At 37.3% G+C, this 23,245-nt stretch overlaps 1 protein-coding gene across 1 annotated transcript in view; it reads left to right on the top strand.

Moving 5' to 3' along the window:
- Positions 1 to 6,503: 6,503 nt before the first annotated feature.
- The window catches only part of LOC124721620 (protein C12orf4 homolog), a 145,090-nt gene continuing 128,348 nt past the window's right edge, over positions 6,504 to 23,245 (top strand). Inside the window, exons 1-3 of the mRNA XM_047246679.1 lie at positions 6,504 to 6,832; positions 15,777 to 15,922; positions 16,018 to 16,199. Of these exons, the coding sequence (XP_047102635.1) occupies positions 6,622 to 6,832; positions 15,777 to 15,922; positions 16,018 to 16,199 (539 nt within the window). The 5' untranslated portion in view covers positions 6,504 to 6,621. The remainder of the gene's footprint in view (positions 6,833 to 15,776; positions 15,923 to 16,017; positions 16,200 to 23,245) is intronic.

Genomic DNA, 23,245 nt, shown 5'->3' with positions numbered 1-23,245 from the left:
CACTTTGCAAAGATTTCACTATAGACGACACTGTGGTTATAGAGGGTGGGCCAGGTATTGGTGAAATTCTGGGTAAAGTATAGAGTGTGACCTGGCAAAGATTGCATCAGCATCAAAGCACACTGGTGTTAAGTTTGAATCTCTTCGTGGGAGCCATGACCGATCTCATTTGAACTCTTCTGTCAGGAGAGCTAATTTTGAGTTGGAATGTCTGCTTATGTCTGGTGCAGGGTCACACATTGGTGTGGTTACAGTTGATTCTCCCAATAGCTGGGATTATACTAGACATGGCCTTCATCTCAACTGGAATGGGAAGGATAAACTGGCTGGGGAAATAGCAGGAAAGTTAAAGGTGGGAAGCACTGTCATGACTGATAAAATACCAGTGGTTATAGGGTTCAGAAAAGACCCTGTTTTAGGGTAGGGAGAACAGAAAGAAACCAAGTTTTAAGATAGGTTAGGATTAAAACAAACCTTCAGTTCGAAAAAGAAACCAAAAAAACATAATTCTAGCTTGTTACATCAGCATAAACAGCTGTTGGTTAAGAATTTTCAACAAACAGCAGAAATTTCAAATCTACCCAATTTTAACTCAGTCAGCATGAAATGTCAGCTGTTTTTATTACATCAAAATGCTCGAGGACTGAGAAATAAAATTAATGACTTAATTATCTTCATAGGTGAACTGGAGTCCTCAAATCCAGCTGATATAATCTGCCTCTCTGAACATCATGTGACCACTGGTATAGAACTTTTAAGTGTTACAGGATTTAGGTTAGCATCTCTCTTTTGTAGAGCAGAAATGGAGAAAGGAGGAGTTGCCTCATTCATCAGGAACTGTCATAAATTTAAGAACATAGACATTCATAAATTTTGCCTAGAACAGCATATGGCAGCATGTGCAACAGAAGTATAATTTCATAAAAACTCCGTAAGTGTACATCGAGCACCTGCAGGTGATTTCAATCTGTTCATAAACCACCTTGAAGCTGTACTGGCCCATTTAACAACCAAACACAAAGAAATAGTGGTTGTTGGTGACTTAAATGTAGATTTCCTTAAAGACTCTCCCAATAAGAACTTATTTGAGTTAGTAACACTATCATTCAACTTAATTCCCACTGTAAAGTTCCCGACAAGTGTAGCCAATTGCTGACAAACAGCCATTGATAATATCTTTGTAGAAAAGTCCAATGAACAAAATTATATTACAAAACTCAGACCATGGCAGCCAGTTCCTTCTGTTAAATGTTAATACTGAACAGGATATAAAATCTGTTAAATCTGAACTCAAAGGGATAATCAATAAGCCAAAAATTGATTATTTTAGGACACTCCTCAGAGACATTCACTGGACTGATGTTTATGCACTCATGCCATAAATGAAAAACATAACACTTTTGCTAATAAAGTGGTTATCTTATTCGAATACTATTTTCCCCTAAAACTAACCAAGGTTAGAGCATAGTCTGCTTAGAAGCCATGGATTTTTCAAGGAATAAAGGTATCTTGTAAAACAAAAAGAAAACTGTATCTGTCAATCCAAAACAGTTCTGATGTTGATGCAATAGCACATTACAAGAAATACTGCAAAATGTTAAAGACTGTAATATGGACATCAAAGTAAATATATTACAAGGAAAAGATTGTCATATCAGATAATAAAATAAAGACAGTATGGGATATAGTGAAGGAGGAGACTGGTAGAACCAGACATGAAGAGAGGCAAATAGCATTAAGAGTAAATGATACATTGGTGACAGATGTGTATAGCATTGCAGAACTTTTTAGCAAACATATTAAAACTATTACTGAAAAGATGACATTGTCAGATTCTGTAGATGCTGCCATGGGATACCTCAGACCAGACATTTCAAGTAACTTCCATAATATGAGTTTGACCCTCATAACCCCAGCATAAATAATGTCCATCATAAAATCTTTAAAATCAAAAACATCTAGTGGGTATGAAGAAATATCAACAAAATTAATTACAGAATGTGATTCTGAGTTAAGTAACATATTAAGCTATCTGTGTAACCAGTCGTTTATCAGTGGAATATTTCCTGAATGGTTGAAATATGCTGAAGTTAAGCCACTGTTTAAGAAGGGAGAGAAAGAAATAGCGTCAAATTTCGGCTAATTTCACTTTTGCAAACATTCTCAAAAATTTTAGAAAAGGTAGTGTACAATTGGCCTTATAACCATCTTATCACAAACAACATACTGTCAAAGTCGCATTTCGGATTTCCAAAGGGTTCTGATATTGAGAAGACTATTTACACTTACAGTGAAAATGTACTCAATTCATTAGACAAAAAATTGCAGGCAACTGGTATATTTTGTGATCTGTCAAATGCATTTGGCTGAGTAATTCACAATATCCTTTTAAGTAAATTAGAATATTATGGTGTAACAGGAAATGCTGCAAAATGTTTCAAATATATCTCTGGCTGGAAACAAAGGGTGTTATTAGGAAAGAGACATGTATTAAGCTATCAGGCAACATCCAACTGGGAACTAATTACATGTGGGGTCCCACAAGGTTTCATCTTAGGGCCCTTACTTTTCCTTGTATATATCAATGACCTTTCAACACTAACATTACCAGATGCCAAGTTTGTTTTTGTTTGCCAGTGACACAAACATTGGAATAAATAGCAAGTGTAGTCTTAGAAAGATTAGCTAATAAAATATTTGTGGACATTAATCACTGTTTACTAGCCAATTCTTTGTCACTAAACTACATGCAGTTCAGAACTTGTAAGGTGTGTCCTATGAGTATACACTACATGCAGTTCAGAACATGTAAGGGGTGTCCTACGAGTATATGCCTAAGATTTGATGACAAGCAGATAGAAGAAGTGGACAGTGTTAAATTATTGGGATTACAGCGTGATAATAAATTCAACTGGGACAAGCATGCCACAGAACTCCTGAAGCGTCTAAACAAATCTCTATTTGCTATGCGAATTCTGTCAGATATAGGGGATATGAAAATGAAAAAGCTGGCATACTGTGCTTACTTTTACTCCATAATATCATATGGGATTAGTTTTTGGGGTAATTCAGCAAGCCAAATTAAACTTTTCCAGGCACAATACCATGCAATAAGAGTGTGGTGTGAACTCAAGAACATCGTGCAGAGGCCTGTTTAGGAAACTAGGGATACTAACTACTGCTTCCCAATATGATAATTCCTTAATGAAATGTGTCTTTAAAAATGTATCACTTTTGCAAACCAGCCACTCAGATCAATATAATCAGTACTAGAAATAAGAATAATCTTCACAAGGATTTAAAGTCACTCTTGTACAAAATGGTGTGAATTATTCAGGAACACACATTTTCAATAACTTACCAGCATCCATAAAAGCTTAACAACCAATGAAATTCAGTTTAAGAGAATCCTAAAGGATTCATTGGTGGCCAACTCCTACTCTGTTTATGAATTTCTCAGTTCTATTATATGTTTATTACCTTATAAATAAAAAATTTTTTTTTAAATTTTAAATTCAGTGCATTAATGCGATCTTAGTAAATGAGTGTTGTAAAATGATTCTTTCAGATAGTATTCATTAAAAAAAATAGATGAACGTTCCACTTGGGAACTATGAAAGGTACAATAGTTTATTCGTTTTAGTTGTAGATATCTGTCATATTGTTTTTCTGACATGTTCTACATTGTGGAGGATCTCATCACTATGGATCAGTTGGAATGAAAGTAAATCTAATCTAGTATTGCCAGAAGCAAAGAAAATCGGCACCACTTGAAATATATTCAATTGTCTCAAAGCACTGCCAACATTAAGCTGCCTCTAGACGTGAAGTATTACGAGATGCTTGTGTTTACTAGCAAGTAACTTCTGTAAGCACTTATTGAGGTGTTTACATTAGAACAAAATCTTACTGAAGTTTACTTGTTCAAGTCACTGAGCCAAGTTTATTTCAGGAACATTCTGCAAGTACTTGTTACTGAAGTGCAGTTATTCTTAAAAATCAAAGCAGTCTTCACTGTTGTTGCATGATTACCAATGAATATAAATTGTGACGAAACATAAAAGTAAAAAAATAGAAAAAATATTAGAGTATTACAAATAGATGATACCAAGAAACACTATTCAGCAACTAAAATCAGAACATTTCACTTAGATTATAAACTATGAGAATGCCATATGTAAATTTCGAACATCTCTTGTCTATTGTATAATCCAATATTCGATAACAGGAAACAAAAATGCGGCATGGTATCTCATCAACAGGCTGTCTTTTAATTACTCGTCGATTTTTGCAAACAGTATTTATTACTTTTATCATAAATGTAATGCATTTATGTTTACAGCAACATAAAAAATTCAGCTTGCATTTGAAGACGTCTATAATTCCGTTCTGCTTCCCCTTCTGGTGAAAAAAATTAATTGGTAAACTCATTTCGCACTTACTTGACTGGTGGTGCCAATTATATTTTTTTAAGGGTTCCAATGATACATTTGTTTCGGCCCATCTGTCTTCGTTCATTCTCATTTTCGACACTGACATTTTCGCATCGGTACTGAACACACAAAACTATTGTAAGTTTGAGAAAAACTTCCACAAAATGCCAAATTCGACAAGTACTTACGGCAAGATGAAAGAAATCAGAACGAACTTTCATCTTACAGCGGAGTGTGCGCTGATTTGAAACTTCCTAACATATAAAACTGTGTGCCAGACCGGGAGTCGATCTTGGAAACATGGTCTGGTACACAGTTTTAGATTGTCAGGAAGTTTAATGCAAGAAACTGTTTTCACTAATTTGCGAATTTCTTGAAATTGACGAAACAACCAGATGTTGATGGGGAAAGGGGGGAGGGTTGTTTGCAGATATGGTTGTTCCTATATTCCACTTAATTCTGTGATCGTATGGATAATGCGCCATACCACAGCAGGATGTTCGACAAAATGCCTAACAAATATGATTTGAGGATTACGATGTTAGAGAGTGGTTGCGAGACAGGCAAATACTGCAACGACTCAATGAGGAAGACTGAACTGTCTGAAAAAGAAAACAAACCAGCCGTGAAAGTGTACATTGTGGATAAAGTCGATGAGAGCAAATGCCATAAAATAGTCCGTTTACCGCCATACAACTGCGATCTATGTCCGACAGAAATGGCATGCGCTAAAATAAACTACAATTTCAGGAAGAACAGTGTCACTGGCGTAATGTCGAAGGAAAGATTGCAGAATCTTGTTAGTGCTGCTTTCTTTCAGTTACTGCACAGGAGAGGCAAAGTTACTGCAGGTAAGTGCAGCAACTGGAGCAAGAGTACGAGACACCAGGTGGGGTAATGGAAATGGTCATCGATCAAGTTATTATCAATATCACGCCCTCAAGCCGTGATGCACGCACTCAAACTGACGATAAATCAACACAAATGACAGAGATCTTTAGTGAACATAATTTTGACAGTTCTTACAGGCACAGTTAATAACACTTCGTCAATATTACTGCTGTGCTGTGTGTAGTAAATGAATGTGCATACAAATTCGAAAAATCAGTTTTTGAATTTCGACTCATCGCGTCGTAAGTTGTACAATCATCTACTTTCATTTTTCATTGTTTACGATAGATAAATAATATGTAAGTTGTACATAAGACTCTAGAGCGTGCATATGTCAACAAATTAGGTGATTTCTGACCCGACGGAAGTGTCACTTAAGCAGGCAATATTTCCGCGAGTACCGCCTCCGATTTTGTATTAAGCACAAAATGTGGGCAGTGGTTCCAGCACTGCTGCATGCGGTCGACTCTGCCTTCCCTTAACCGCTCCTCACCCCTCGCGAATCAAAATATGGGTGCACGGCTGTTCCCAACAGCCACCACGCCACTCGTCAACTTCTGGTAGACAAATAGTACACACACACACACACACATTCCATTCTGGATTTTCCATTCTTTCAGTGAGAGACATGCATTTGTATCGTTCAGTGAGGTTGACTTAATTAAGTTCGTAGATAGTTAAAAGGACCCACGTCATCTTTATGTTGTAGTCAATAGGGTGTTTGATGAGCCTCAAGATTCACTTATTACCGAAAACTTCAAGGCACCAAAGTCATGTAAATATTATATCAGTATCAGAGACGCTGAAAATCCAATGTTTCGGGAAACTATCACTGCACTTCATCAAGACGTACAGAAGGCACTTCGTTGGAGAAAAAGCTGCATTAGATGCATTCAGAAAAAGAGAAAATGAAAATAAGCCAATGGACATATAATTTATATTTAGTAAATAGTTATTTACGAGTTTATATTTCATAAAACCTTTGCTCAGATCGAAACTTACTTTTCATTGCCAGAAACATATGCATGTTTTGTTAATTTTCTAGTTTATAACAAAGCCAAATTGTCACAATACTGTACGCGATTGAATAAAATGACGTTAGGCAATAACCAACGCACACATTCTGTTGCGAGACGCTTTTGTGTAGCCAAGTACACTACAACCTTTGCTTCGTGTCATTAACCTCACATCTATCATCGATGTTAGGAGGGTGTGTGTTTGAGGTTAAAGTGTTGACAGTATAGAAGGTTGCAGACAGAAGAATTTAATACATAAGCCAAAACTACCCTGAGCACTGATGTCTAGTGTATTCGATATTAATGCTGCAAGTGACAGACTTGTACCTGCCAGTACAATGGAAACAAAATTTGTTTTCACATATCCTTCCTGGACGATTAAGTTCGATTACAAGCTTGAAGTGCCAATTTATGTCCCATTTTCGGGGACTGCTGAAGAACTCGGCGAACGATTAATGGCATTCTTCAACTTGCCAAGTAATGCTGAGGAAGGTACACCAAATTTTCCACAGTCTAATTTTTATTTGTAACACTGACATAGCAGTTGGTTTAGCAGGTGCTTATATCCCTCCAGGACTGTTTCACAAAATTGTTACATGAACTTAAATGCTGTTGTAATATTGTTATTTGTCGTATAGTCATCCAAGATCGAATCACCAAATGAGCCTCAGTATTGTCATTTATTACCAGTGCTACAACATTTACCAGTTAGGACTGAGTGCATTGCCTCAGGTTTACTTTAATCTACAATAATAACAATAGAATGAAATGAACATTATAACAACATTTAGGGTGCAATATCAGTAAGTCTGGTTGTCATTGCTCTATCCTTAGAAGAGAATTCACCCACAGAGTGTAATGCGTGTTTAGACACCCAACATATTCTCATTGAACACATCCACTGGTAAAGGCTGAACGCACTTTGGTAGTGCACTAAACATTTTTATTGCGACCATTGGAGAACTACCTTGTGTGATGGTCAGTCCCCGTCTTGGCCTGTCCAGACTGTCCATATACTGGATGTTGTAATGGTGAATTTGAGGCAACTTGCTGGATGTTTTGTGATTTAGCTTCATGTTAGTGAGGCTGTGGAACACATTAGTTGTAAACAATAATAGCTATTAATTTAGCAAAGGTGGTTTTACAACGATCCATTATTTTTTTCTTTTTTGTGCTAGATGTAATGCTTTCTTCCAGAGCAGTAGCACATTCTTGTATCCTGCAGAATGGTGCCATAGCAACAGTGCACTGCTGAAGTGGCTGTGATATAAGGCGTAGACTGTTAATAGGTACTTCCTGTTATAATGCTTTATCTCACGGAAGGTAGAGGAGTTTTGAAAGTTTGATGCACACATGTATAGTGTGTACTTCCCAAATTAATTTACTGCTGATGATGAAACCTGGAAGTATAACAGCTCCAGTGTTACCCAGTACTCCACAGTCACTAAGGCTACATGTTACCCTCTGTTTATTGTTTTCATATATTTCTATCTTATTTGTATGACCCATTCCTTCGCTTCACTGAACAGAATATCTGCTTGTTGTACACCTTGCACATTGTTAATCTCATTAACAAACAATGTTGTGTCTGAAAACTGTGTAAACTATGGAATAAAAAAGAACAGAGTTCATAGTAAGGATCCTTATGGCCAGTGGTGGTGTAACTTTTCTTCACATGAGGTTGCTCCTTTTATTGATGCAACTTGATGTCTGTTAGATGTGATTCCATAAGATTTTAATTTAGTAAGCAGAGCCTTATATCACAGCCACTTCAGCAGTGCACTGTTGCTATGGCACCATTCTGCAGGATACAAGAATGTGCTACTGCTCTGGAAGAAAGCATTACATCTAGCACAAAAAAGAAAAAAATAATGGATCGTTGTAAAACCACCTTTGCTAAATTAATAGCTATTATTGTTTACAACAACCGAAGAAGGGATCGGTTGGTAGGACATGTTCTGAGGCATCAAGGGATCACCAATTTAGTATTGGAGGGCAGCGTGGAGGGTAAAAATCGTAGAGGGAGACCAAGAGATGAATACACTAAGCAGATTCAGAGGGATGTAGGTTGCAGTAGGTACTGGGAGATGAAAAAGCTTGCACAGGATAGAGTAGCATGGAGAGCTGCATCAAACCAGTCTCAGGACTGAAGACCACAACAACAACAACAACAAAGCAGAGCTTTGAGGGATACAATTAAGTGCCTTACTGAGACCACAGTGTATCAGTGCTATAAACTATCTTTCTTAAAAAGCATGATTTACCTTTTTAATTGTGTCCCGGGCAACTGGACACAGTTTCTTCGTGTGTTCGTTGACTAAGTCTGATACTGTCTTGCAAGGATACTATCTTGTAGGGATTGTGAGCTTATTCACTTACTCTAATATTGTTTTCCTCCTGTGTTCTACTTCCATTCTGTAGATCCTTTAGGCAGATAACTGCAGTGAAGTTTATTTGTATAGTCAGTACTGGATTAACTGAAGTGTTCAGTACTATGTTGCCAACACTCAACTAAACTGTCACCTACCAACCTAACCTAACCTAGAGTTCAGTCTACGCTAGAGATCGGAGTGCCATACAACCTCCAATCCAAAAGCTAATATATATGCAAAATGAATATTCTCGATGTTCTGTTCTCTTTCTGTATTGTGCACATGTGACTTAGTATGCTACATCATCCTTATATTCTGGGACAAAGCTGGGCATCCAGTATTTCTAGGTTCAGTTGACCCCCCCCCCCCCCCCTTTTCAAATATCTTTAGCTGCCTTTACCTGGTTATTCAGTATATGAAGAATACATGTTTGCCAGGCTAAATGTGTACCATAACTGTTGCCTGACAATTGTTTGCACCTCATTTTATTTATGAATAGGATTTTTCTTATGTTTCATTTACATCATTTCAGTGGCAACAACTCACCAACTTTTTCTTTAGGACTCTGGGACATTCAGATAAAGGCATCACTTTTTTGCCATGTCTTCAAATTTTTTTATTCAGTAGAAAATAGTGCAATTTTCAAAGCATCTAATCTTTCATTTATGATTATCAAACTACTGAACACACAAGTTATATGCTGGGACATTAGAATAATAATTTTTCCCTCTGAGTGTAATTATTGAGAAAATTAATTTTATTCACTTGCAACCTACTGAGTCCTGATTATGACTTGTGAACTTAAGATACCTGAAAAAGTGTCGATGAAAGCGTCCAATTCCACCCGTCTGCTGTGACCCGTGACATAATGGTGGTGGTGTGAGTGATGTCACTAGAGTGCAGAGTTTTTGAGTTGGTTGTGTTTGTAGATGTTGTGTTGTATTTGACAGTGCTGTCTGGTGGTGGATGTGGACATGCTGAGTTTAATGTGTGGTGTTGGGTTCATTTGAGTTTTGGTTGTCATCATGCTAATGTGGTTTTGTGTTTAGGTAGTGGTGTGGTAACATGGGTTGTGGAGTGTTTTTAAAGAGTTATTAAGAGGTTTTGTTAGGTCTGATTAGTTAGATGTTTGTTGGTGGAAAGAAGTCTAATATTTTTATTTTATTTTATTGCTTATTTGTTAGATATGGATATGACAGTGAAGTTCACAAGTGTATCATTATGTTCCGAGATGGGTGATTATATGACCGCCAATTTTCCATGCTTGTTCCGTTAGTTTCATTTTATTTTTTGAGTGAGACATTATTGTTGGTAAGTAATTTTTGTTTTGGATATTTGGGTTTTTGAGCTGTTGGGATTTTTGGTCCCACTTTTTGGAGTTGTATGTGTTGACTTTTTGGTATTGATAGCTGTGGTTGAGCTATATAGGTCAAGGGAAATGTCTGATTCCTGTGGTTTTGTTGGTGTAGCGGAATGTTGCAGTTAAATATTTTTTTTTTATATATATTATTTGTTTTAGAATGATGCAGTGTTTTTTTTTTATTATTATTATATATTTGTCTTGTTTTCACCCTAAACCTCCAATTTTCCGTGATTGTACCATTAGTTTCACTTTATTTTGGGAGTGAGACATTATTGTGTCATTTTTATTTTTGTTTGCGTTTGTTGGCATGTGTAGTGACATCATAGTCACCATATTGTCTATTTTGGAACTAGCTGTTTCCACCATATTGATGTCGTCATGGGTCATAGTAGGAGGGTGAAATTATATATATATATATATATATATATATATATATATATATATATATATATATATATTTGTCTTATGGCAATGTGGTAGAAGTTCAGAGATATAATCAGCACCAACAAAAAACTATTGTAGTGGCATATTCTCGCCTTCCTGTGTCGTGAACTAGGTCACTCGGCCAATTACACAAAATTGAATGTGATATTTGAGACAACATTAAACTAGACTTTGTGTACAAAATGTTGGTGCAACTGAAAATAAGTGCCAGAAAAAAAATCTGAGGTCCTTAGATTTTTAATCAGGCATCTATGATGCCACAAAATCGTTCTTGGATAAATACATACTTTTCCAACATTGGTGTCATGTCATGTCTAATAAGTGCACTTAAAAAAAAAAAGAAAGAAATAAAGAAAAATCCAAAGACGACTTGTTTTAATGACTCTGCACCATAAAAGCTTCCACCAGTCTAATAAGTGATTTTAGATTTGACAACTTATAAATCATTAATGTAGCATGTGTGGTGTGTGGTTGTTTGGTTGGCCTTTTTGTGAAAAACTTTGTGTTAGACGTGATACATAAATGAAACGTGTGTATTATTATTATTATTATTGTTATGTTTAATATCTGGTGTAAACACTGTTTCCTTTTTTGTAATGACCATGAAAGTGCTCTGTGATGTAATATTTGCTAACAACCATAGTCCCTTATTGATATCTTAATGCTTTACTGAGGGTAGACTGCTTACAGGAATTGATTAAATTTTTAATAGAACTATTCCACTGTTTTACGGATTTTTAAGTTTGGACATATGTCACATGAAACTAATCCAGAGCTTTCATCTCTAATGACATATAACTGAAGAAAGGATGATGTATAAAGAAACAAATAAGAAACAGAAAATCAGATGTCTCTCCATGTGTTTGAGTGCATAACTGGGCTATAAGAATGATATGTAAGAAAGGAATCAGTTAAGAGAAAAATCTTATAGGGAAAGCTTGTCACTTTGTGTGAAGTGCAGTCCACATTTATGGTGCAGCAATAATTACATATTGGTGCACCCAGTGTTACAACTGAGCAATAATTTTAGAGAAATCCTTTCTTTTTTTGTATAAAAAATACTCTGTTGAAATATTGCATGTTGAAACCTATATACAAAAAAATTATTCACTGTTGAGTTATCTCATCAACAGAGCCTGCTAGTTCAACATGCACCAAATGCCCTGCTCAAAGTCATAATTTATCCAGTCTGCCTTTTTGGTCAAAACAGTGGAGAGCGTGACTGAGTTTAGTTGATTGTAGCTTGCTGGCATCTCTCTTAACTACTTATTCTTCTACAGGCATGATCACTGGGTTAAATAGAGGAACTGTCCTTGGAAGCTATTTTGCATGTTGTATCATTTAACTAACATATTTTTACCTTGTACACACGGGCACAAGTGTATGACAGTTGACCTTCATAGGTAGTGTGGGAAATCATTTCTGTTCTGCATTGATTTGTTGTTGTTCTGGATTCTTGATAGTCTGAAGCATGCTGAATCTTGGATCAGATTATCTGATTGTAAATTGATAAAGCTTCATCAATAGTTTCTTCCTGAAATTTAATTCTGTGTATATGGTCTACAGCTTGTTGAAGGCTTACAGTCGACCATCTGTAGAGAAGTAAATCTGCATAGTGATGGCTGTCCCCTTGTTACCTGAGTGTGTAGCCACGTGTGTTAAAGTGACACTTCTGGGACAGGGAGGTGTGCTGGCCCCAGATTGAACATGCCCTGTGGATTAACGGTGAGGTTCAGTGTGCCAGCCAGCCTGGCTGTGGTTTTTAGGTGGTTTCTCACATCCTAGTAGGTGATTACCAGGCTAGATCTTAGGTCCCACCTTAGTTACATGGTTCACCAACATTTAGAAAACTTCTGTTCACTTTCACATGACTAACGCTACACACAGACATTTGGAGTATGTATATTCCATCCCGGGGGGTAATGGGATGGTGAAAGGAAGGGCATCCGGCCACCCCATAACAAATAACCATGCAAAATCCATTCCTAACAATGTCAACCCTGCACTGATGCGGAGCAAAGGCACAAGAAGAAGATGGCTGTCCTCTTGTTAGACCTGCCAGCAAACAGCTGTTTTTAAGTTCTTTAAATTGGAAAAAAAATCTGGAAACTAAAGTGTTGAGAAATGACAATTAGTGTACTAGCTTTTCTGCCATGTGTTAAATCCAAAATTACCTTGGGATGTTTGAAATATAGTGAACTGTTTTGAATGTCATTTCCTGCTCCTTGAAAGTGTGAAGTGGTATATCGCCAAATGAGTCAATCATCTATTGGCAACTGGCCATTGAATAGTATGTTGTAGAATAATATTAGTCTGAGATTAACAAATTTTATGGGTGCACCTCAGTGAAAAGTGGCTGTCAATTGGAAAATTGTGTACAGTCCACTTCTCGAGTCAAGCTGTGGTTCCCCACTGCTGTATCTTTAGAATGACAGGAAGGTTCCTTAATGAAATGAAAGCAATCAGTTCCCGTTTCTTACTATAGGTTTCCAAGCTGAGTTTACATTCTGTGTTGAATGACTTTAATGGGATGTTTAATGTTACCTGTCATGTGTATTGGCTGCCCCCTTGCAGACAATTAAAAGAAAATTGTCAAAAATGGATGCTTAATGGAGCAAACTGGACACCACTGTTGCTTGGCTGTGTGTGTACACTCAGCCAGTGTTCGAATTAGGCTGAATCTTCTTGCTAATGAAATAGGGCAATAAAGAATTATTGCGTTAGTTTCTGTAGTGCTGCAACCATTAAGAGATGTTACAGACTGGTAGCAGGCTCAGGAAGACCTCTGGAAAATTATGTTGGTTAATTGAGTCCTCCGGAAGCACACTAGAGGAGGTAGCCCAAAACATGACATGTTCTTTGTGTAACACATCACACTCTGTGAACTCAGTTCCAGATTTACAGCCTTGTGAAGGAGAAGAGGAGAGCAGATTACACCCACCATATTTCTTTCTGTTCAATGATAACATGATTGTCATCTCCTTGGCTCGGGCTAATAATAATCTTGTCAGGTAGTATTGACAGCTGCACCTAATATACACTCTTAACTTTCTCTGTTGATACATCATGGTCAGTGAATGCAGTTAGAGAGAATGGAGACATTGTAAGGTTGCAGGCATTCAAAATTAAGTAATGCAAAAAGATCTGTCATCTGTATATGGCCAGTTTGACTGATAACAAATTTACAGAACAAATCATTTGCATTGGAAGATGTGAAACCTTTATGTTATGTATGTTAAGAGCTAGGCATTAAACACTTAGTTAGAAAGGTTTCTAGCAATTGATGACTAGTGCCTTTTAACAGCATTACTCTGTCAGCTCTAATCTGTGGGCTAGCAGACTGAAAATGCCTCATCAAATTTCAAACTGTTTTGCATTTACTGTGACATATGTAACTTCTACCACTGTTACTATCCTTGAGTAAAATAAATATAAAATATTTTCTTTGAATAATTACACAGTTCCTCAAACATGTAGATCTTCTTACAGCCATTTTCTTTGTAAGTTGTCAGCCAGCCAGCTCAGCAATATGTTGCGTAATGATTTTGTCTTACTTATGTGCAACTGTTTTAGTGGCAGCAATAGTTGTCGTAGTAGTAGTAATAGTAGTAGTAGTAGTAGTAGTAGTAGTAGTAATTTCGGCAAACTTAGTCTGGATATTGTACGTTGTTGTTGTTCCAGATATTTGTGATTTCAGCCACCCTTTACTATTTGCTTATGACTATGAAAAGTTAAATCATTTTTCTTATCAATATCTGAATTAGAAATTGGGCTGTATATTACTGATTGATTGTTTACTTCTCTATTATTGTTGTAACCCTGTTCACTTTGTATGTTCAATTATCATTTCTGATCCTCTACTCAAAACGATCACTTTTTGTGGTTTTTTCCCGTAAATGTCACATTATTAAATGAAAAGTAGTGTATTACAAATGGTTCCATGATTTCTGTTTAAATGGAAGACCTGGTTGCTTCTCAAGTGATGTGGTACACTTTGACAATACAAAATGTTATGCATGTGGTATTACTGTGTTAGCAGTAGAGTAGAACTTCTGATTTGTATGTATTTGTGAGTGCCATCTTCGCAAGCATTTGCTGGTTATAGGCCTACTCTGTGATGTCCTAATTTGAAGGTGCTAAAATTTTGTTTTTGTTTTTTGCAAAGTACTGAACTGGTCGTAGTGTTTTGAGTGTTTAAACAATGGAAACTCCAGGTAGGAATATCAACATATGTAGTAAAAGGCAGATTGTTTCTTACTGTAAAGAAGACAAGTCAGGTTGCAGACAGGCACAATTAAGACATATAGCTTTCGGCTACAGCCTTCATCAGTAAAAAACACACACACACACACACACACACACACACACACACACACACACACACACACGACCGCCAACTCCAGCATCTTGGGCTGGGACGCAACTATCATGTGGGATGCAAGCAGCAGTGATGGTGGGGAAGGGGAAGGGATAGTAGTGTAAGAGTGGGGAGTGAAAGACCAACACTGTCTGAGGGAGTGTGTAGGGACTAGACTGCCGACAGGCATAGCGTCAGGAAGTTGTGGAGCAGGGTAGTGAGGAAAAAAGGAGAGGAGTGGGGAAAGATGGACAGATGCATTGGCAGAGGACTGCAAATAAACAGGGTGGGAGATGAGAATGGGGAGGAGTGGTAGGACAGAGGGGGTGGAAACTGTTGTGTGAAGAGTGTGGGGACAGTATGTTACCATTACGGGAGCGGAGAGTGTGTTTAAAGATAATTCCCATCTGCGCAGTTCAGGTAGTGAAGTAGCCATTGAAATAATGCGTGTTATGTTCAACTGCATGTGCTGCCACTCTGAGATGCTGGAGTTGGTAGTCATGTACATGAGGTGGGCTTGTGTGTGTGTGTGTGTGTGTGTGTGTGTGTGTGTGTGTGTGTGTTTTACTGATGGAGGCTGTGGCCAAAGCCTTTTTGTGTCTTTTAATTGTGCCTGTCTGCAACTTGATGTGTCTTCTTTACGGTAAGTAGCAATCTCATTTCCCTACATTGTTGATATCGTTTCCATATTGTTGTTTCAAGTGTATCATAGATCCCTAAAGTGCTGGTTCAGACAGTGGTGGTGATACATTTTAGAATGCTGCACCTCATTTTCTAACTTAATTAGGTAATATCTGTATGATATTTCAGTAAGTAAATTTGTGGTACAATTTGATATTGTAAAGGGCTAAATTTGTCGAATAATCTTTTCTTCTGAATATGATAATTGTAATGTTCCAGATCTGACTGCAGCCCTCAAAATGTTTCTGGAAGAGAAAACACAGATGTTTTTTGATAAAATGGGAGATAAAGTTGTTACAGTGGCGAAAGAAGGTGACACAGATGTTGAAGATGTAATTAAGACATGGGAGAAATCTTTCAAAACAGTTAGTATTTAATTTTTTCAAGTGACTTATAATTACAATACATCATCTGTAACATTTAGTACATAAAAATTCGCAGTCTCGTATATCACTTTTAGGAGACTGTGGAATATTCAGAGCCTGAAGGAGCAACAGATGAAGAACTGTTTTCTGCTGTCTATCACAAATTAGTTCATTCTCCAGCATTGGAGCCGATTTTGCAAGTAGAACATTCCTATGCACTTGCTGTTCATGAACTTACTCTTCAGAGGGAAGAACAAGTTGAAGGTCTAACAACAATGTATGTCTATCTTAATGTAAAACAAGATGTGGATTTAAATTTTTTACATTTATGAGATAACTTTTGAGAGTATACGTAGGTCGTACAGAAAATAGAAACAATGTATGGATAAATTGTTTGTATATACTAGAAGTGTTGCTTTATCTGTCTGTTTAGTTTTGCAATAGGTGTAAAAGAATGATTAATTTTTGTCTGACTTGTGTATTTATTTGCAACATTGGTTAATTATTTTAAAACTTCAATTTTCTGTGAATGATGTCCTGTGTGTCTGAAGTGGGTGATGGATAATAACTCAGGAGTCATATGAGCTTGGGCTGTTTAAGTATAAATGTTTATTTTTGTTCATTTGGTATAAGGATGAAGTAATGAGATAGTGGACCTCACTGATGCTAACATTGTAATCAACTTTCTCCAGTATGTACAAGTATGTTATGTAGTAAAAAAAAAAAAAAAATTGGTGATATTATGAATAACGGTTCGTGAAGATGTGATTTTTACTAGAAATATCAAAAGTATTTTGTCTGACATGTGAAGGCGTTTACTTTTTTTCTACATTTTGGGCTTCTACAATCAGATCTATTACTTTCCATTGTCAGAAAACTAAAGAAAGGCGAAAGGGAGAAAAAGAAATTGCATTGAAATGTAAAAGACAGAGCAGTTAATGTTCAAATTAACAAATTCTAAGCTGTCTGTGGCGCAGTTAGCAGAACATGGAGCCATAAAATACAAAGATAGATGACAGTGATATTCTATCAAGTGAATGTGGCTGCTGGCTTATCCTGTGGGAATGAGAACTGGCTGGACACAAAAATCAAACAACTGTGATGAGGTTCTTGAGGAGGAGGAGGAAGGGCTGCTCAAGAAGACACAGGATTAGCAACAAAGATAATTTACGCAAACACAACTCGCACACGTGACCACTGTTCTCTCTGTACACCAAGGGAGGTGGCCAGAGAGAGAGAGAGAGAGAGAGAGAGAGAGAGAGAGAGAGAGAGAGAGTGTGTGTGTGTGTGTGTGTGTGTGTGTGTGTGTGTGTGTGATGCCTGAGCTGTGCAAACTTCTCATGTTTGCTGAGATGTAGATGCCTGTCCCAAGGACAGTAAAGCAATGATACACCAGAAGCATAACGTGGAGCAGTGTGGCCTTTACTGTGGCAGGGTGTTGCCCATATAGTGAACCTCTGATGAGAAAGTAGCATCAGGGTGGACACTCTGCAATGAAACAGTTCAAGCTCTCATATAATATTGACCATACAAATATGGCAGTCTCTTCAGAAAGAAATGCAGGTGCTTACTCTCTCATGGCATTCCACTCTTTGGCCATGCAGTGGCCTGAGAGGTATCCAAGAGGTAATTAGGGTGGACAATTTACTCAGTTCTTGGTATGCTACAACACAGCCTCTGTTTTGCATCAAAAATATTGTGGATAAACAAGGAATAGTTTCTGCATTAGATAAATGAGAAACGGATCGCTGTTGATCCAAAATGTATGTACAAGGTGTGTTCAAAAGGTATCAGTAATTTTTAATTTCTCGGGTTGTATTATCCGATTTGCATGATTTTTCATTGTTGTGTTGGTAAACATGTCGGAAACGTATCTGTACACAGGTAGCCTTATGTTTAGTCTGTCATCAGTTGTCAAGAAGGTTACGCATGGTTGCTTATGCATGGTAATTATTAATTTTTTTTGAAATGGACCAGAGAATTTGCATTACATTTTGCTATAACAATGGAATAAAATGTAATAAAGTTTTAGAAATGTTAAATATTGGTTATGGTGAGTCTGCTATTAGTAAAACAAAGGTTTATTAGTGGTATAAGCATTTCCAAGATGGCCATGGAGAAGTTGAAGACAACGAATGTTCTGCATGCCCCAGCACATCAACAGCTGATGAAAATGTGGAAAAAAGAAAGATATGATTATGAATGATCACCGAACAACAATCAGAGAAGTTGTTGTTGATGTTGGCATATCATTTGATGCAGACCATGAAATCTACTTGGATGTTTTGGCGAGACAGCAAAATTTGTACCAAAGGTGTTGAATTTGAACAAAAATGGTGGTGAATGAAAGCTGCATCAACTGATGGCTGTCTACTCCATTATCCTTCACAGCATTACAAGAGAGACAATTTTCGAAATCCACCTCACTAATGTTTAAAATAGTAACACTTACTGTGGAAATCAGGCTTATACTGAGAAGGCATGTGAAGGTGTCCACATTGCCATGTAGTGCCTCTAAACATTGCATTAAAAGTTGTGGAGACTATGTGCACCTGCCCATTACAGTAATGATATGTAATATCTACCGCCACCCATACAGACACACGTATCATCACAAGCTGGTTAACCTAATGGAACAACTGCCTCCTTCCTACTGGGGGACCTAAATCGCCACAGTCAGTAAGGGCCAAATGCTAGAGCAATTAATTAATTTCTTGAGCTGAAAGTCTGCATACTTTTCAGTGGAGCTCCAATGAACTTTAGTATGGCCCACAGAATGTACTCTGCCATAGATATTACTGTCTGCAGCCTGAACATCTCCTCTTTGATCTGGTAGAACATCCATGGTGACCTCTGTGACAGCAACCACTTCCCTGACACACTCTTTTCAAAACTATCGATCAGTTTAATACATACCATTCACCTAAAAAAGACAACTGACAGGTTTTCACATCAGAAGCAACTTTTGAACCCAGTGAACAGAAGGGAACGTAAAAAGTCATACAAGATGTGATGTTGTTGACAGGGTAATAATGCTGTGGAAGCATTTTTTCCTCCCCAGAACCTCTCCCCCCACCCCCCTCCCCACCTTGCAGGAATTCTGTGCCATGGTGGTCTAAAGAAATAACTGCAGCTATCAGAGAACATCGCTTGCTTACAGCATTTTCAAAAATCATCAGAAAGTACTCAAGAGTGGTCAGCCATCTCAACAGTAGTGGGATACTTAGTAAATCATAGTTCGGATTTCAAAAATGCTGTACCACTGAGACATCAATATACAATTTCACTGTCCACATAAATCTTTAGATGGTAAAACGTCACCAATAGGAATTATTTTCTGTTACTTATCCTAAGCATTTAATTGTGTGAACCATGACATTATGCTACAGAAATTACAAGTCTATGGTATAAATGAAACAGCATAGGAGTGGTTTAAGTCATATCTACAAAACAGGAAGCAAAAAGTTTCTCTGTATGGTTTAAGTTATTTAAGGAAATTTCGCACTTCATCTAACTGGGGTGAAATTACATTAGGTACCCCACAGGGTTGGATCATGGGTCCCCTTCTGTTATTGATATATGTAAGCGAGTGTGCTTCTTATCTGTAACGAGAAGCTAAACTGACTCTGTTTCCTGATGATACAAGCATCATTATTAATCCAGTAAAAGAAACTCCAATAGAAAATGATACAAATGATTTCTTTGGAAAAGTTATTGATTGGTTTTCTGTGAATGGGCTTGCTATGAACGTTGAAAAAACACAGTACATTCAGTTTTCTACTGTTAGGAGTACAATTCCTTCAGTAAATATAACAGATCAACAGAAGTCAGTAGCCAGGGTAGAGCATACTAAGTTTTTGGGTGTACATATAGATGAGAATCTTAATTGGAAAATTCATATTTTGGATCTTCTAAAGTGACTAGGTTCAACATATTTTGCAATAAAAATAATTGCCAATTTAGAGGATATAGAAATTAGTAAGCTAACATACTTCACACACTTCCACTCTCTGATGTCATACCGAATAATAGTTTGGGGTAACCCAACACTAAGGCAAAAACAATTCACTGCTGGAAAGAAACTGGTTAGTTTGGTTGGTTGGTTTTGGGGGATTAAAGGGACCAGGCTGCTACGGTCATCGGTCCCGAAACTGGTTAGAATAATGTCACACATCTTGTAGGCATCTGTGTAAAAGATTAGGAATTCTCACAACAGCTTCACAGTACATTTATTCAGTAATGAAATTTGTTCTCAATGACATGGACCAGTTTAAAAACAACAGTGACATTCATGATTATAATACCAGAAGAAAGAAAGACTTACACTATCCTCTACTTAACCTGTCTTTGGTACAGAAAGGGGTAAAAAATGCTGCTTTAAAACTTTTCGATAAATTACCAGATAAATAAAATGTCTGACAGCAGTGATAGTTTCAAAAATAAACAGGAATCATATCTTCTTGACAACTCCTTCTATACCGTAGATGAATTCATGAATAGAAATAAATAAATTTATAGGTATAATATTTGGATTTTGTGCCATTTAAGGGAATGGGGTAGGTAATAAAAAATTTTAAGCCTAAAAAGTAAAAAAGAACCTTGATTCATGTGTGCATTTCCTATGCACTTGACGCATTCCACATCATAATGGTCACCATGAGATTGATCAATGGAACAACTAACTAGAAAGGTGCTCCATCCTTTTATAGAAAATTTAGTCGCATTCAAGACATCTTGAGCATATACACAGTTTTTAGTAAAGAAGAAGAAGAAGAAGAAGAAGTAGTAGTAGTGTATTGAGAACAGTAGATATCATGTGAAGGGCCGACACCCCATTCGTTCAAGTATTGGACTAAACTCTGCCACATTTATGGTCATCAGCCGTCCACAGCAGTTCCTGCGATCTCTATCGACAGTGAAATTGCTGAACTTTTCATGGGACACTAAGCCAAATGTGTTCACTTGCAGTAACTACCATCCTAATTTCTTGACCAATAAATGCCTGGCTTTCCATACATGCTTTCTAGAACCATACAGTATTCCATTTAGTGAATGGGAGCTCAACAGTGCTTTAGCAGAGTCCCCTGGATACAATATAATTCACAACCACGTGGTCACAACTTTCTAACAAAAGCTGGGATTTGTAGTTGTATTTGGTAAGAAGGGAAATTTCAGTTGCAGTGGTGAGAGGGAATTACTATTCCTATCCTGAAACCATGAAATGACCCGCAAATTTTGACTAATCACTGATGAATCTCTGGAGCCAGTACGGAAGTAATGACACACCAGTTGTCCAAATGTGTGATTCTTTTAATTTGAAAACAAAATCTTGTTTTGGTACGACATGAGCCCATTATCAAGTTTAATAAACAAGAATAACTTGAACCATTATTCAGTGTTATTTCACATACTAACACACATACAATGGATAGCTGTTCGTTTTACACACTGTTTGTAGAAACTGGTGTGTTGTACCACTTTCTTAATTTTAATTTACAGCACTCTATACTTAGTTATGTATTTCATTGTCCTTCAGATCTTGGAGTCACTCCGCTCTTAACTTGTTTTTAAGTTACAAAAATCACATGTATTGACAACAAGTAGATCATAATCTCTGTACTGATATTGTGATCCAGGTGTGCTATAGCTTCACAAAATATACCTTTCCTAGCTGGCTACACAATATGCATACAAGTAAACAAGGAAGCTTAAGAACAAAATGACCACAAGGTATGAAAATTACTGATTCCAACAAAAAATATGTGGAGACATAAACGGTTCACTTTGGGTTAAAATTATTAGTTTCTGCAAACAGTTTGCATAATATAAAAAGATATCTATTACATGTATGTTAATATATAAAGTAATGCAAAATAATTCTTTCTTTATAGAACTTGATAATGGGCTAATGTCTTGGACAACTAGTGTGTCATAATCTCCTTACTGATATTATAATACAGGTACACTGTGACTTCACAACAAATAACCTCTAATGAGTTCTGCATAAGCCCTATAGACAACCTCATGGTAAAAGTGTGTGTCTCACCACTGAGGGTCAAATACCTGTAATTCTTAGCAAGCTATGTGGTCACACTTTGACAAATGCTTTTGCATCTGTGTTATTCAACTCTGTTTCACAACAACCACATTAAACTATTTATGAATTGCCCTAGAACTGGCAAACCAATTGGTATATGACTGGAGGCTCTATGCAAAGGCCTCAGAGCCTGCTCTTAACTGTGTACAGAGCGTTCCTTCTCTACGTCCCCCCTCATTTGTACCCAGTCTAGTGATGCAGATGGAGTTGTTCTGTGGCCCTAAGGAAAATACAGGCCCTGTCATTCTGAAATGCCTATCACTCTGTTCTCCACGACTACCTTAATTTTGGATCCATCTACATATACTGATCCAGAGTCAGTGTTTTTCTATACAAAGGGGGGGGGGGGGGGGAGGCAGTAGCCTGTTAGTCGATGTTCTGTACTGAGTGCATGTAGCATATATACTATATAGTTGGTAGCCATATCTCAATCCCTGTAATACCTCACAACAAAAACCCTTCTGGTTTATAGCAGCTCTGTCATCTACGTACAAGGAATTAACCAGTGCTACCATTGAAATGTTTTAGTCTCTAACACCCAAGACTTCTTAGTTGACACTGAAAACACCATATGTAGCAAGGTGCCATGGTGATTAGTACATTCCCCATGCTTTCATAATTCAAGCTCCATCGCTAATGACATTCCTGTCAACAGGGTATTAAACTCTAATCTTCCTTCCTTCTTCCTGGAACCACCATAACATTCATTTGGACACCATGCCACTTTGGGTATACCAGAAAATGAACTTGCTGGCAGATTAGCCAAAGAAGCAACCACAGGAGAACAACTTGAATGTGGATTGCTGAGCATGGACCTGAGGCACCAAATTTTGGAAACCTGTGATATGGAATGGCAGGATGTCACAACCCCCTACATACTGAGAGTGATCAAGGTGATCGCTAAGGCACAGCTGACTTCTGACCAGACCTTTCAGAAATGTCATGCTCTGCTGACTACATATCGGCCATATCAGACTCTCAAGAGTTTCTCATATGACAAGAGATCCACTCCAGTGCAGCTGTGGCAGCCCTTAACAGTAGCTCATATACTCACTGAGTGTGCTGCTGTGGCTAATCTAAGAAAAACTATAAACCTAAATACTTTCCTATTCCTGATGCTTGAAGATGTGGGGTAGCCTCTAAACAAGTCTGTATTTCATGAATGAAAATGTATGTTAGCCCAAAATTCAGTGCACTTCAGAGTCTATCATTTGTGGTGGTGGGGG

This window comes from Schistocerca piceifrons, chromosome X, assembly GCF_021461385.2.
Source record: "Schistocerca piceifrons isolate TAMUIC-IGC-003096 chromosome X, iqSchPice1.1, whole genome shotgun sequence".
Classification (NCBI taxonomy): Eukaryota; Metazoa; Arthropoda; class Insecta; order Orthoptera; family Acrididae; genus Schistocerca; species Schistocerca piceifrons.
The sequence above is the reverse complement of the archived record's forward strand: the minus strand, read 5'-3'. Positions and strand labels throughout refer to the sequence as shown.